The 13,714-nt window shown below is 44.3% G+C and overlaps 1 protein-coding gene and 1 long non-coding RNA gene across 3 annotated transcripts in view; one reads left to right on the top strand and one right to left on the bottom strand.

Moving 5' to 3' along the window:
- BTG4 (BTG anti-proliferation factor 4) overlaps positions 1 to 6,781 on the top strand; it is a 38,444-nt gene extending 31,663 nt beyond the window's left edge. For both annotated transcript variants that reach the window (XM_025357570.1, XM_025357571.1), the window contains one exon: positions 6,627 to 6,781. In XM_025357570.1, the coding sequence (XP_025213355.1) occupies positions 6,627 to 6,636 (10 nt within the window). In that variant the 3' untranslated portion in view covers positions 6,637 to 6,781. The remainder of the gene's footprint in view (positions 1 to 6,626) is intronic.
- Positions 913 to 7,566, bottom strand: LOC112606738. The gene is made up of 5 exons (XR_003115685.1): positions 7,422 to 7,566; positions 6,665 to 6,751; positions 4,953 to 5,097; positions 4,313 to 4,510; positions 913 to 997 (listed from the first exon to the last, which is right to left on the bottom strand). It is a non-coding gene; the product is annotated as an uncharacterized LOC112606738 (long non-coding RNA).
- Between the last annotated feature and the right edge of the window lie 6,148 nt (positions 7,567 to 13,714).

The raw sequence follows: 13,714 nt of genomic DNA, 5'->3' as shown, positions 1-13,714 counted from the left end.
CTATTTCTTGATCTGGGGCTGGTTATATGGTAGTATTCACATTGGACAATTTGTTGAGTTATACATTTATTATCTGTTCACCTTTTAAAGCTGTTATTTTAATAAAGGTTTAAAAGTTTTCATCCCAGACACTGGCAGTAACTTTAAATTAAGTGGATTGGGGTCCAGGAGGAGTCAGTGCCTGGTTATTTCTCTAGGTTGCTAGTTTCTGATCTTGATCTTGACATGATAGGTCCCCACTGTGCATGAGGAAGATGAAGACTTTGGGGTTCTCTGTTTGCTAATATTATCCATTGACCTTACAAAATATTAGTGATGATTTGGAACCAAAACATTTGATTTTTAAAGATGCCACATTTTAAGTTCTTAGGATTAAAAATAAGCTTTTGTAAAACAGCAGTTGGTATCATTGTGGTATAGTGGAAGAAACCCTGAATGAGAAGCCAGTGGACCCATGTTCTAGCTACTTTTTGTTCTCCTCCAGCTTGATGAATGGGGGCAAGTCTGATCCTCAGTTCCTTCTCTCTAGGATTAATATGTTACCTGCCTGAAGGGAAAGAGATAAACTATGCTTTAAACTACATCTTCTTTTTTACTATTTTCATTTTTCTGGTGTGCAGTATCTCAATGCAGTTTTAAATTTCCCTGATGACCAATGCTCTATGCTCTCTTGGATCCTTTCTGAAATATAAGATCCACCCTCTGTTCGTATTGGGGAAGCTCTTAAGGGAAGTGATGTCACTTGTTCATACCATCACTAATTTCCAACCTTTTATTCTGTTCAATTATAAATATGGCCCAAACACAATAATAAATAATAGTTGGCATATAGCTAATTGTTATCTTAATGCTATTGATCATAAGGGTATCTCACCTTATCTTCACTCCCAAATTGATTTCTTGGTTTTCTTAGGATTTGTTGTTCTGCGGCGAGGATGCTTTTTAGGAAATGTTCCATATTGGTGAAGAGCAGAAGATCTTTGTTTTTCTGAATATACTGTAGAGAATGTGGAAGACAGTGTTAATACTCTGGTTTCCATTTATTTTAAGTGCCCTTGGATCTTGTTAGCCAGAATGTGGACCTGAGAGTACTATGTACAATTTTGCTTTTAAATTAAAGCAATATTTCTTCATAGATGGTGGTTGCCAGAGGACAAACATTCCAGCTCCACAACTATTGCTATGTCTTAGGCAAGTTTGGTGGTTTTGTTTTTGTTTTTGTTTTTACACTTCTAGGCCTTGGTTTCCTCATCTATAAGTTAGAAATAAGAGTGGCTTCCACCTTGTAAGAGCATGAGAAGATTAAATGAGATCATGTATGTAAAACTCTCAATCATAACATGGCATGTGGCACATGGCAAGCATGTAATAGATGTTTGCTATTATCTGTCTTATAGTTAGCTCAGGTAGATTGTGGTTTCAGTATATTGCATCAGGGCCCATATACATCTACTTGTTCATTAACACAGTAAATACATCTCAAGCCTACTATGAGCCTGGCACATGGCCTACATCAGGAAATGAAACAAACATCTCTGCCCTCATGGAGCTTACATTCTAGCTGAGGAGGGAAAGTAATAACAAGTGCAAGTAAATTATGTAGTGTGTTAGGAAAGGATATAGGAAAAATTCAGGGAAAGCTGCTGAGTAGGGGGGAAAGAGTTGCAAATTAAGATTGGATAGTCAGGATAGGCCTTATTGAGAAGGTGATATTTGAACAAAGATGAGAAGGAGGTAAGGGAGTCAGGGGTAGACCAGGATTGGCACTATTTTGGGATGAGTAACTCTTTGCTCTGGGAGCTGTCCCATGCATTGTAGGCTGTTTAGCAGCATCCCTGACCTCTACTCACTAGTTGTCAGTGGCAACCCCCTCCCCTGAGTCACGACAATCAAAAACATCTCCAGGTATTGCCAAATATCCCATGGGGGACCAAAATTCCTCCTGGTTGAGAAACACTGCCCTAGGGAAAAGACTATTCCAGGCACAGGGAACCCTTGGGAGCAGTGTCCCCAGTGTGCTTGAACAGTGAGGAGGAAAGTGTGTGGTTGGAATTTAGTGAATGAGGGGAAGGGTAGTAGGTAAGAGAGTGAGATATAAAGCCTCATGTCAATATTATTTGACTTTTGCTCTGAGTGAACTGGGGAGATACAGCAGATTTTGAGCAGATCCAATTTCCATTTTAAGAGGATCACTTTGCTGTGTTGAGAGTAGGCTGAAGAGAAACAAAGGTGGACTTGAGGAAGCCATTAGTAAGGATTATAGTAATCCGGGCAAGAGGCAATGGTGGCCTTTGCACAAGGGTGGTATTGTAGTTGATGAGCAGTGGTCGGATTCTGGATATGCTCTGAAGGTAGAACAACAGGATTTTCTGATGGATTGGTTGTGGGTGTGTGTAACAGGTGAGTTTCAAGGATGCTTTGGCCTGAAAAACCTGAAGAATAGAGTTTCCATCAGTTAAGATGGGGGAAGGTTTTTGGTGGAGCAGGTTTGGAAAGAAATTAAAAATTGGGTTTTGGACATGTTGAGTTTGAGACAGTCAAGTGGAGATGGCCAATAAACAGTTGGAGGTATGAGTTAGAGAATTGGGGCTGAAGATAGAAATTTGAGGGTCATTGACATAGCTGAGATTTAAAGCCAGAAGACTAAAAGAGACCTCTAAGGACAGAAAATATAAACTGGAGAAGGGGACAGGACTAAGTCCTGGCCCTCCAACATTAAGAGGCCAGAGAAAAGAAGGGGGATCAGCAAAGAAGACTGAGAAGGAACAATCAGAGAAGTAGGAGGAAAACCAGAGGAGGCCAGTGTCTTGGGAGCCAAATGAAGAAAATACGTCAAGGAGGAGAATGTGGTCAGATATGTCAAATGCTGCTGATGGATGAGCACAGGAAATGGACTGTTCTCTGCGATTTGTGGAAATTGGGGTCCAACAGAATTCTGTGGTCTGGATGACCAACATCATTATCAAACACACAAAATAAATCTGTCTTAGTAACTAATAGAGATTCAATGATGGAGATATGTGTATGGGACAGTTAGCAGGAATCAGGAAGTCTAGAATCTAGTCTCAGATCCACCACTACAAATAACTTTATAACTTTGGGCAAATTCCTTATCTTCTTTTTCAATAATGTGGCTAAAAGTATAGACACTACCTACTCTGCAGGATTGCTGGGTGGATCAAGTGACACTATATATAAAAGTGGCTTTGAAAATTGTAGTTTGATATAAATATTGAAGCACGATATGCTCTTGTTCATAAGAATGAATTGACCTTTAGTGCAGGATGATATTTTTCTTATCATATACTTAAATTTTATGATTTTTATTTTTAATAGTTAAAATCTGAGATATTTTCAAAAAAGTGTTTTATTGTATTTTTTGAGATAGGATCTCACTCTGTTCTAGAGTGCAGTGGTGCGATCATAGCTTACTTCAGCCTCAGCTTCAAACTTCTGTGCTCAGGGGATCCTTCTGCCTCACCCTCCTGAGTAGCTGGGACTACAGGTATGTGCCACCATGCCCAGCTAATTTATTTTTATTTTTGTAGAGATGGGGTCTCACAGTGTTGCCCAGGCTGGTCTCAAACTCCTGGGCTCAAGCGATCTTTCTGCCTCAGCCTCTGAAAGTGCAGGGATTACAGGTGTGAGCCACTGCGCCTGGCAAAAGTGCTTTAACAAGATCTTAAGAATATAATTATCAAGCTTGCACAGAAAACAGCACACCATAAGTTTGGGTAAACAAGGTGTCACTTGGGCATTTAAACTTAGTATGAGTCACAGTTTTACAGATGGGATTCTGCTTAATTATTGATAATATGTTAGAGAGACATGAAGTTAGCTCACATTTGTACTCCTTATGACTCAGTCATGTAACTACTGTCTGCCCTATAGAATAGGATTTTAAAAATATTGTCATGAGGTCAGATGCCATGGCTCACGCCTGTAATCCCAGCACTTTGGGAACACTGAGGCAGGTGGATTGCTTGAGCCCAAGAGTTCAAGACCAGCCTGGGCAACCTGACAAAACCCTGTCTCTACAAAAAAATATGAAAATTTTCTGGGATGGTGGCGTGCACCTGTTCAGAAGGGTGCAGTGGGAGGATCGCTTAAGCTCAGCAGGTCAAGGCTGCAGTGAGCTGTAGTGGCATCACTGCACTCCAGCCTGGGCAGCAGAGCGAGACCCTGTCTCAAAACAAAAAATATTGTCATACGTGGCTTGAGGTCAGAAATATCTGAATACACTGAGGCATTTACTCTGTGAAGAGGTCCATTTTAGTCAAGGCCATGTGATACACGTGATAAAGTTAGTTACCTCTTCTAGTGATTCAGGCTCCAAGGGAGATGCATGCTTCATTTCAATGAGTTTAGACAGAAGATCTCTTTCTCTGTCCGAGATGGGCTGCTCTTCCAGTAGGATAGCACTTATGCTGTGGTCAAGTTTTCTGTCCCTGGAAACCGCTGACATTCTCAGTGTAATAGAGAATGCTTCCCTGAAATAGGCCTCCAGGCCCTTGGTCAAGGGAAGAGAAGGCGAGGGAGACAGATCAGTAGGACTTCTAGACAACTGCTATTAAAGCTTTAAAATAATAGTTGAAAGAAAAATGGGGCTTGAGAGTTCTCATCTTCACTTGCCCTCACCATGGGTTATCATTGTCTTTAGCAGTTCTGGTGCGGTTTATGTGTGAACTGTTAAACAGCCACAGAAAGCTGAGATGCTGTGCTCATAGGAAAACCACTTCCGTGAATCAGTGGTACGTGCATTTTGTCATATGCTGCCATGGGAAATCTGATTAGGAAAATCCTCTTCTTGGCCAGGCAGGAGGAACCAAAGGCCACAGTGGGACTCTAGTAGATTTGAAATGTTGCAAAGCCTAAAGCATTTATTCTCCTGGGGAACGGGGTCTGAGTCACAGAGAAAGAGAAGCAAAATGCCCTGTACATGTCATAAATACCTTGTAAAATGACCCCAGAAAGGCAGGGTCGGAGTCCTGGTGGGGTTCCCCAGCAATGATGTGGGCCAGGCAGCAGATCAGCAGCAGAACAAGGCTTCCCACAGAGGCCAGACACTCTCTCCCAATGAACAGTGTGTTTTCAGCACTCTGAGAGGAGAAAACACCTCAACACTGAGATGTCCGCCCCTGGGAACATTCCCACTGCCTCTTTCTTTCTCAAGGTTTATGGCACATGGTCTAAAACAAGACTCTCTGGCCCTAATGGAAATTTACTAAGGGGAAGATTCAGATGACCAGGGAAAAATTGTTTGAGTTCAATTCTCTGAATAAGTCATTTGCTCCATTGTCTCCCAATTTTCCCTACGGTCTCCATCTTATAGAAAACAAACTTAGAAATTCAGAGTTGCTTGTGTATCTGTTTTTATCAATATCCCCCAATCACTGTTTCCTTAAGCAGTGATTCTCAAACTTGTGTGTAATAAGAATCACAAGAGGGTGATTTTGTTCTGGAGACCCATCCACAAATTCCTGGTTCTGTGGGGTCTACGTACTTCCGTTTTTCCCAGGTTCCCCACGTGGTTGGTACAGGAGGTCTAAGGACCACAGTTTGAGAATCACTGCTTTAGAGGGCTCTCAAGGCTTTCTTCATCTTCCATGCCTTTATTGTAATCAAGTTTTCAAATCACCTCTCTTGCCTATTGATTTGAAATAACTTTCCTGTTCATTCTCTTAAGGGACAGTTGGTTGGCATGAAAAAACTTTTAGGTAGTTTGGAATCAGACAATCTGAGATTTGTCCTTTGACTCAGCTGTGAGTGGCAGCCGCATAGACTCACGGTTATAAGAATGAGTTTTTGGTGTCAAACACACCTGGGCTTGAGTCTTAACTCTTGCTAACTCTGTGATCCTGAGGAAGTTACTTGGCCTCTCTGGGCCTCAATGTCCTGATTTCTAAAACAAAGATAACAAAAGTACCCCATAGTGTTGTGAGTTATAAATGAGACCATGCCTGCAAGGCACCCGGCTGAGTTGCTGGCACACGGCACTTGCACCCCAACCTGAGTTTGTTTACTCATCTGTAAAACGGGATTAAATTCTCATCTATTTCATCGAGTTGTTTGAGGATCAAGTGAAATAATGTGTAGAGAGTGCCATATGTGAGTATTTTCTAGTTTTATTAAATCCCCCAACAACCTACTAGTCAAGTATAAACCTTTTTCTAATCCTCCAGTATTGATGAGCAGTTTTGCCTCTCAGAATTGTTTGGCAATAGACAGTCATCAGTGTTTAAGGCAGATACCAGCAAGGCACTTCCAATCTACATATCTGAAGAACTGCCAGGACAGGAACAATTTAGATCCTTTTCTGTAGAAAGATGCTGATTGTGCAGGAATTCCTGAAGCTAGAACCATGACTCTTACAGGAAATACCAGCCTGGAACCTCTGGCTTTGATAATGACAGAGATCTATTAATGGGTACCAAGCTATGATGCTTCTCTGGGCACAAGCCAGAACATATTCATTTTACTGATTAGAAAAAGCTCTTACACTGTGACATTTATTATGCCTTAGCTAAATTACTTATTTCCAGGAGGGAATAAAATATATCAGGATTTTAGAAAAAAAATTATAAAATTTGTTCTTTTTGCTTTCATTTATCTGTACTGGACCCTAGAATTTTATAACCCACATTTGGGAATGAATTTGCGGCACCTGGTAGAAGAAGGCACCTTGGAAGGCGCTGCCTTGGGCTTCCATGGCAGGAAGATGAGAAGCAACCTTCAGGGTGATTTCTGGAGCCTGAAAAGAATAAAAACAAAACCAAAGCTATCCTTTTGCTAAAAAATTCTCATGCATCTCAGCTATGTAACATCAGCCAAATTGATGAGAAGTAAATGCATTGGGGCATTAATTTAAATTGCAACAGGGTAAGTAGGCTTAGTATACAGGAAAATGGAAAGAGTATTTAACTGCATATTTAATATTTATGCTAAATATGACACTCAATTTACTACTTTTCTAAATAGAGGTTGACTAGACTAGAGGGCTCTTGAGCCATAATGCCTGGATTTTAACCTTGGCTCTGCCTTTTTGGCTGTGTGATCTTGGGTAAGTTTATTTAACCACCCCATCTCCTCTGCTCAATTTTAAAATAGGAAAAATAATAGTGTCTGTGTCATAGGGTTTTTTTGAGGATTACGTGAGTTAATTAATGGAAATTATTAGAATACTTTCTGGCATGTAGAAAGTGACTAATTCATTCTACCTGTGGTTAATATCATTCGAGAGATTAGACTTTAGTTTGGTAAAATAACTCCCATCAATCCTTAAAGGAGATACTAGAAAGTTTGCTGTTCCAGGTGCTTAATCCTAGGGAATATCTGCCATCTCAAAGACTTCTTCCTGGCTACCCTGACCTTCTAGGCTCCATGAGTAACTGTTCCATAGAGAGGCCAGAAACAAGACTTACATGAAGCTGGGGGATAAGGAGGTGCAGAATGGAGAGGCCATACTGGTAAACCACAAACTCCCTGGCAGAAAGGTCAATGGGTTGCACAGTTATCAACTCTTCCTTCTGCACTGTCTGAGGTTTTGGAAGATCCTGCAAAGAGCTCTTTGGGTCTACAGAGATCAGGAGAAACCAGTAATAATTTCACTAACTTTTCTGTACAATAACGATATGTTAACAACACAACTCAATTTAGGAAAAGGTTTATTGCAACCATCTATCATCCATCCACCCGTCCATCCATCCTCCTGTGCTATATATGCGTCATGCTACAGGCTCTTCTGTCCATCTTTATGGAAAAAAAGATTGAGTTTCAGTCAATAGGAACTGAGGGGCAAGGACAGAATGAGGGTCCACAGAAGATGGCGACAGATTTTCTTCTTCTATTTCCTTGAGTTGCTTGGAGCATTAAATGTAACGTACTCAGAACAGTGTCTAGTACATAGTAAACATTCAGCAAATGTTAACTATATTTAAGATTCTTACTTCCCTACAGTATTGTCTGTAATGGGCCTTGAGTATTTAAAATTTCTATTGTCTTTTTATTGTTCTTCAGAGAGCAGTAAAGAATAGATTGGTAGCAAAGTTTAGGGAAGACTGCTGAAGTAGCAGTCAGAAGACCTGTGTTCTAGTCCAGGTTCTATAAGACCCCAAGAAAGTCACTAAACTTCTTTGAGCATCAGTTCTCATCTATTAAAAAGTAATTAATAGTCTTCTACTATCTTCTAGAACTGGAATATATAAACAACATAATGTATATACAATTACTCTCAAAATTATAAGGCCTGTATAATGGCAAGACAAAGAAGGTTGAAGTGGGGCTGGGAACCCTTAAAGGACAGTCCATCTCTCTGCCATTCCCTTCCTAGTTTCACCCAAAGAAAGGAGGAATTAATAATGAGATTGGTCAAGTTCTGGAGTCAGTAAACTTTTTTCTGGAAAGGGCCAGATAGCAAGTATTTTAGCCAGGGCCCAAAATTAGGGTTGTTAGCCAAGACCCAAAATTAGGGTTCAAAGTTAGTGTTCCCTATTCTCATGGTAGAAGTGTGGCCTCATTCTCCTACAAAGCCTTCTCTTGCTTCTCTGGTCCAGAAAAGCAAGTGCTCTGCCCTCCCGAGAACTCACCAAAATGTGTTACCTGCATCTTCTTTTGGCACTGCCTTTATAGTGTTGAACAAGTTTTCATTTGAGGAAGCAAGTGAAGAGCACAGGGTCTGGGGAAAGAGTCTTTGGGATTGGATTCCAGCTGAACTATTCACTAGCAATATGATCTTTGAATACTTTCTTGACCTATCCAGGAGCTTCAGTTCCCTCATCTATAAGATAAGTAATAGTTCTGGCCAGGCGCGGTGGCTCAAGCCTGTAATCCCAGCACTTTGGGAGGCCGAGACGGGCAGATCACGAGGTCAGGAGATCAAGACCATCCTGGCTAACATGGTGAAACCCTGTCTCTACTAAAAAATACAAAAAACTAGCCGGGCGAGGTGGCGGCGCCTGTAGTCCCAGCTACTCGGAAGGCTGAGGCAGGAGAATGGCGTGAACCCGGGAGGCGGAGCTTGCAGTGAGCTGAGATCCGGCCACTGCATTCCAGCCTGGGGATAGAGCGAGACTCCGTCTCAAAAAAAAAAAAAAAAAAAAAAAGATAAGTGATAGTTTCTACTTTACTGGCTTGTTGTAAAAAGTAAATGAGTTAATACATCTAAAGAGTTAGAATAGTATGTGGCATAAAGTACTCCATAAAGATTTTATTCTTCTTTTGTCATTTTTTCTCTAACCACTTTAATATGTAAAATCTTTCTTAGCTTGTGGACCATGCAAAAACAGGTAGCAGGTTGGAGTTGGCCTGTGGGCCATAGTTTGCGCTTCCCTGCTCAAATTCAGGGGTGTTCATGGTGCTGTGCTTACCTGGAGCCTGCATTGTGGTCTACTGAAAGGCACACATTCATTTTCTGTTACTTCCCCTTGGGAGGTGTGTGAGTTGAAGCAGACCTGGCTCTTCAGGTTAGGCAAGCCACATTCTCTCTTGACTTCCAATTTCAAGGAGTGGTATTGGTAAAGTGATTTGGGGTCCCTTTGGGGAGCAAGGTCTTCTCTTCATTCATTTCCTCTGTTTTTCTCCCTTTTTGTTTTTTCCCTTTCCTGCCTCACACCTTTACATTAGCTCCTTCTAACATGTGGCTGGCTGATAGAAGGTGAAGTCCCAAGATTTAGATTCAGTGCTTGGTGGGGAAGGCAGGGGGCCTTTGGAAATCCCCTTTTGGAAATTTGCCCAGTTACAGTCATAAGGGTACTTTGATTCCTGTTTGTTATTCCTTATTTGGGAAAATCACTTGGGGAACTTTAGTGTGGGGGTAGAGAGCAAGAGATGTTTGGTAAGGCAGGATTCTAACATTCCTAGATCCCGGGGGTTACCCCATCATATACCTTCAGTGCCTCCCGTGAGAATCCCAAACAGGAGCTACAGGGGAAAAGGAAGTTACCTGGTTTGTGATATACTTGTTTTTGCAGTTCAGCTTTTTCCTTGTGGGCTTGGGACCAGATTTTTCCCTGGGCTTGGAACCAGATGTCTGCTTTCTTCAGGATGGAGAAGAATGGTGAAGTCCAGATGACATCAGCTTTATCATATCCGAACAGAGGGGAATAAAATAGTTATTTGGGCAAGGGCCTAGGGTTGTGGCCAAAGCCTCTAAGATGGCCCCAGTGACCCCCTAATGTGTATCCATGCCCTTGAGTACTTCCCTCCCCTTGCACGTGGGTTGGATCTAGTGGTTCATCCAAATGAATAGAACATGGCAAAAGTGACGGGTTGTTATTTCTGAGATTAAGAGTCAAAAAGACTGTGGGGCTGGGCACGGTGGCTCATGCCTGTAATCTCAGCACTTTGGGAGGCTGAGGCGGGTAGATCACTTGAGGTCAGGAGTTCAAGACCAGCCTGACCAACATGGCGAAACCCTGCTCTATTAAAAATACAAAAATATTAGCTGGGCATGGTGGTGCACACCTGTAATCCCAGCTACTTGGGAGGCTGAGGCAGGAGAATCACTTGAACCCAGGAGGTGGAGGTGGCAGTGAGTGGAGATTGCGCCACTACACTCCAGCCTGGGTGACAGAGACAGACTCTGTCTCAAAAAAAGACGTTGGCTTCCACTTTGCTCGCCCTCTCTCACTCCCTGGCCTGCTTGCTCTGAGAGAAGCAGGCTGCCATGTTGTGAGCTGCCCACGAAGTCCCTGTAGCAGGAATTGTTGTCTCTAGCCAACAGCCTGCAGGGACTTGAGGTCTGCCAAAAGTCATAAGAGTGAGCTTGGAAGTGAATCTTCCAGCAGTCAAGCCTTGAGATGACTGCAATCCTGGCCCACACCTTGATTGTAGCTTGTGGAGACCCTGGGCCAGAGGCACCCAGCTAAGCTGCACCCAGATTCTTGGCCCAAAGACACTGTGAGAAAATAAATGTCATTTTAAGCCATCAGATTTTGGGGTCATTTCTTACAGGGCAATCAATAACTAATGCATTGGGTTCCTCTAATGTTCTTCCTAAAGAACCTACTGGGGATACACACCTATGGTGCTGGGAATTCTAAGTGTAGCATTAGGACCTATCAAAACATGGCCAGGACTGGCAGCAGAAGGCAACGCTGGAACAGGGACAAGCCTGACCTGTTTCTAGCCTCTGATCCTCCAGCCCTGGAGCTCCTACTAGCGCTGCAGTGAGCTGCTTCAGGAATGGGATCAACAGGGGGCAGGCAGCGGCCTGGTCCCTGAGAGAAGTGGTGACTGTTCCATAGAATATGTCTCCAGGGTAATTCTCCAAACACACAGGGGTTCCTGAGGCAATCATCTAGGATGAAATAGTCAGTACTGAGTTCCGTGCTTGGTCCTCACCTGTCCCATGTGGTTGCCTTGGGAGTCTCTTTTTGAGGCCCCCTATCAAAGACAGAAATACAGATCTCCTCAGCTAAGTCCAGTCCAGGGATCAGTACCTGGGTGTGCAAGAGCTGGAGGTGGCTCCACTTCCGTCGGTACTGCAGCCGACCCAGGGCCCTAGCCAGGAAGTTCCGTCTCTCCCTCACCACCCCCTGAAACTCATCAGAGAGACGCTGAACCACCTAGAACACAGGGAACATAATGGTCAAGTTAAGATGAGCCTTCTTTCTCTTTCTCCACGCTCCCCTTCTGGCATATCCATGGTTCCTTGAGCCCACCTACCCCTGAATATTACATTACCCCGAAGAGCCACATCTGATCACGTGGGAGGATGTGCTCATCACATGCGGGTTCCCTTGTCAGCCTCAGAGCCTCACCTTCCTGGGGCGGTTCCAGACCTGTGGGCTCTGATTCCTGCTTTGCTGCAGCCGCGTCTCCTCCTCCTGGCCCTGCAGCCGGCGAGCAGCTTGCCTAAGCTTTTCTGCTACCTGCGCTAAACTCTGCAGGAACTTCCGCACACCCAGCACCACCTGTGCCTCCTGTTCCCACTCCTCTCTGTCTGCTGCAAATGGCAGAGAAAAGTGCCACATGGCAGCGACCACCACCAGGCGTAGGGAGGAGAAGAAAAGACAATAGATTATCGGAGTCAGGGGAACCTGCCAGGTAAGAGCCAGGGCCTGGCTGAGCTCAGGAGAGCCAAGCACATTCAGAGGGCAGGAAGGGCTCCCCACGGGGCAGCTATCTGTGGTGATGCACTCCCCAGAGATTTCTGCTGTGGGGATCTGAGCCTAGGAGATGCTTTCCCACCTTGAGAGAGCAGGCCCCGCTCTGGGCTGCTGTGTGTGCTCAGAGCCCTGGCTCTTCTCTCCGTCTCCTGCAGGCAGCGGGACTCAAGGGCCCGGCAGGCCTCCTCTGCAGCCCCCAGCTATGTAGGACAGAAGGGACAAAGGAATGGGCCTCGGAGGGGAAGGCAGGAGCTCTGGGTGGGGCTCTTGTTGGCTCCTCCTCCCCTACCTCCGTCCTGCTTCGATACTTAGGGGTGACTGGAATCTTGGGCCTGGGGCTGGGGAATCTTGGGACTGCGTCTTCTCTGAGATGGGTTTCATTCCCATGGTTGGGGGAGAAAAGGACTCCAAACTTTCAAAAAGAAAATGTGCCATCTTGGCAGATGGGTGGGGACCATGAGGTGGTGCCTCTGGGCCTCACCTGCTGCTCGGTGCCATTTCCTGCCGTAAAGTGGAGCTCCTGGCTCAGGTGCCCCAGGTGTTCCAGTAACCGCTCCTCCTCCTGTTCCTGGTGGCACCAGTACTGCTCCCGGGCTCTCAACTCCTGCTCCAGGACGTGCAGCTACAATATCCAGCCTGTTTAGGGCTTACTGGCTTTTTCTGTTCATGGTCCTACGTGGTCTGGCTGTAGATCCCCAAAGCTTCACAGGGTAATGGCCCTCCCCGACCTTGGGTATCCACGACTAAACTTGGTGAGGCCATCAACTTGGTTTTATTTTTTTTTTAATTTTTTTTTTTTTTAATTTTTATTTTTTTTGAGACGGAGTCTCGCATTGTCGCCAAGGCTGGAGGGCAATGGCGCAATCTCAGCTCACTGCAACCTCTGCCTCCCAGGTTCAAGCAATTCTCCTGATTCAGCTTCCTGAGTAGCTGGGATTAAGTGTGACTGCCACCACACCAGGCTAATATTTTTGTAGAGATGGGGTTTCACCATGTTGGCCAGGCTGGTCTTGACCTCCTGACCTCAGGTGATCCTCTTACCTCTGCCTCCCAACAACGTGGTTTTAGCTAGAAAAATAACCATACATTTTCTTCAAGCTCCCTGGTTCCTCCCTCCCTCCTGGTGACACCTGCTCCAGAGTTCCTCGTGCCTCCTGCTGCCACCCTTCTCTTTCTTGGGAAGTCCAGAGGAGACGGCACATGGCGGCAGGAAATTGTTCTCACCCCCCTCATATCGTGAAGACATACTGACCTGTGAAACAGTGGTGTCAGGGCTAGAATTGAAATTTCTTGGCTTCTAGCAAGAACCTTTTATTTATCGCATACCTTTTATCACAGTTTCTGAAATGTAACTAGACTGAGAATGTATGGGGGGTCCTAAATAATTTTCATTTTGGTGGAGATCTGCCAATGGCTGAATTACTGCAATAACCTCCTGACGGGGCTTCCTGCGCCAGTCTGGCCCCAGTCCCATCCATCCTCCGCACAGCTGCCAGGGAGAGCTTTCTAGAATGCTGACTGTACATACACATACATAAACATAAAAATAAATGGGAGGAGGTGTGTCAACTTGTGAAGTGGCTGGGTTTGGTGGGAGAGATTGGGGG

Source organism: Theropithecus gelada, chromosome 14, assembly GCF_003255815.1.
Source record: "Theropithecus gelada isolate Dixy chromosome 14, Tgel_1.0, whole genome shotgun sequence".
In the NCBI taxonomy this organism is placed as follows: Eukaryota; Metazoa; Chordata; class Mammalia; order Primates; family Cercopithecidae; genus Theropithecus; species Theropithecus gelada.
The sequence above is the reverse complement of the archived record's forward strand: the minus strand, read 5'-3'. Positions and strand labels throughout refer to the sequence as shown.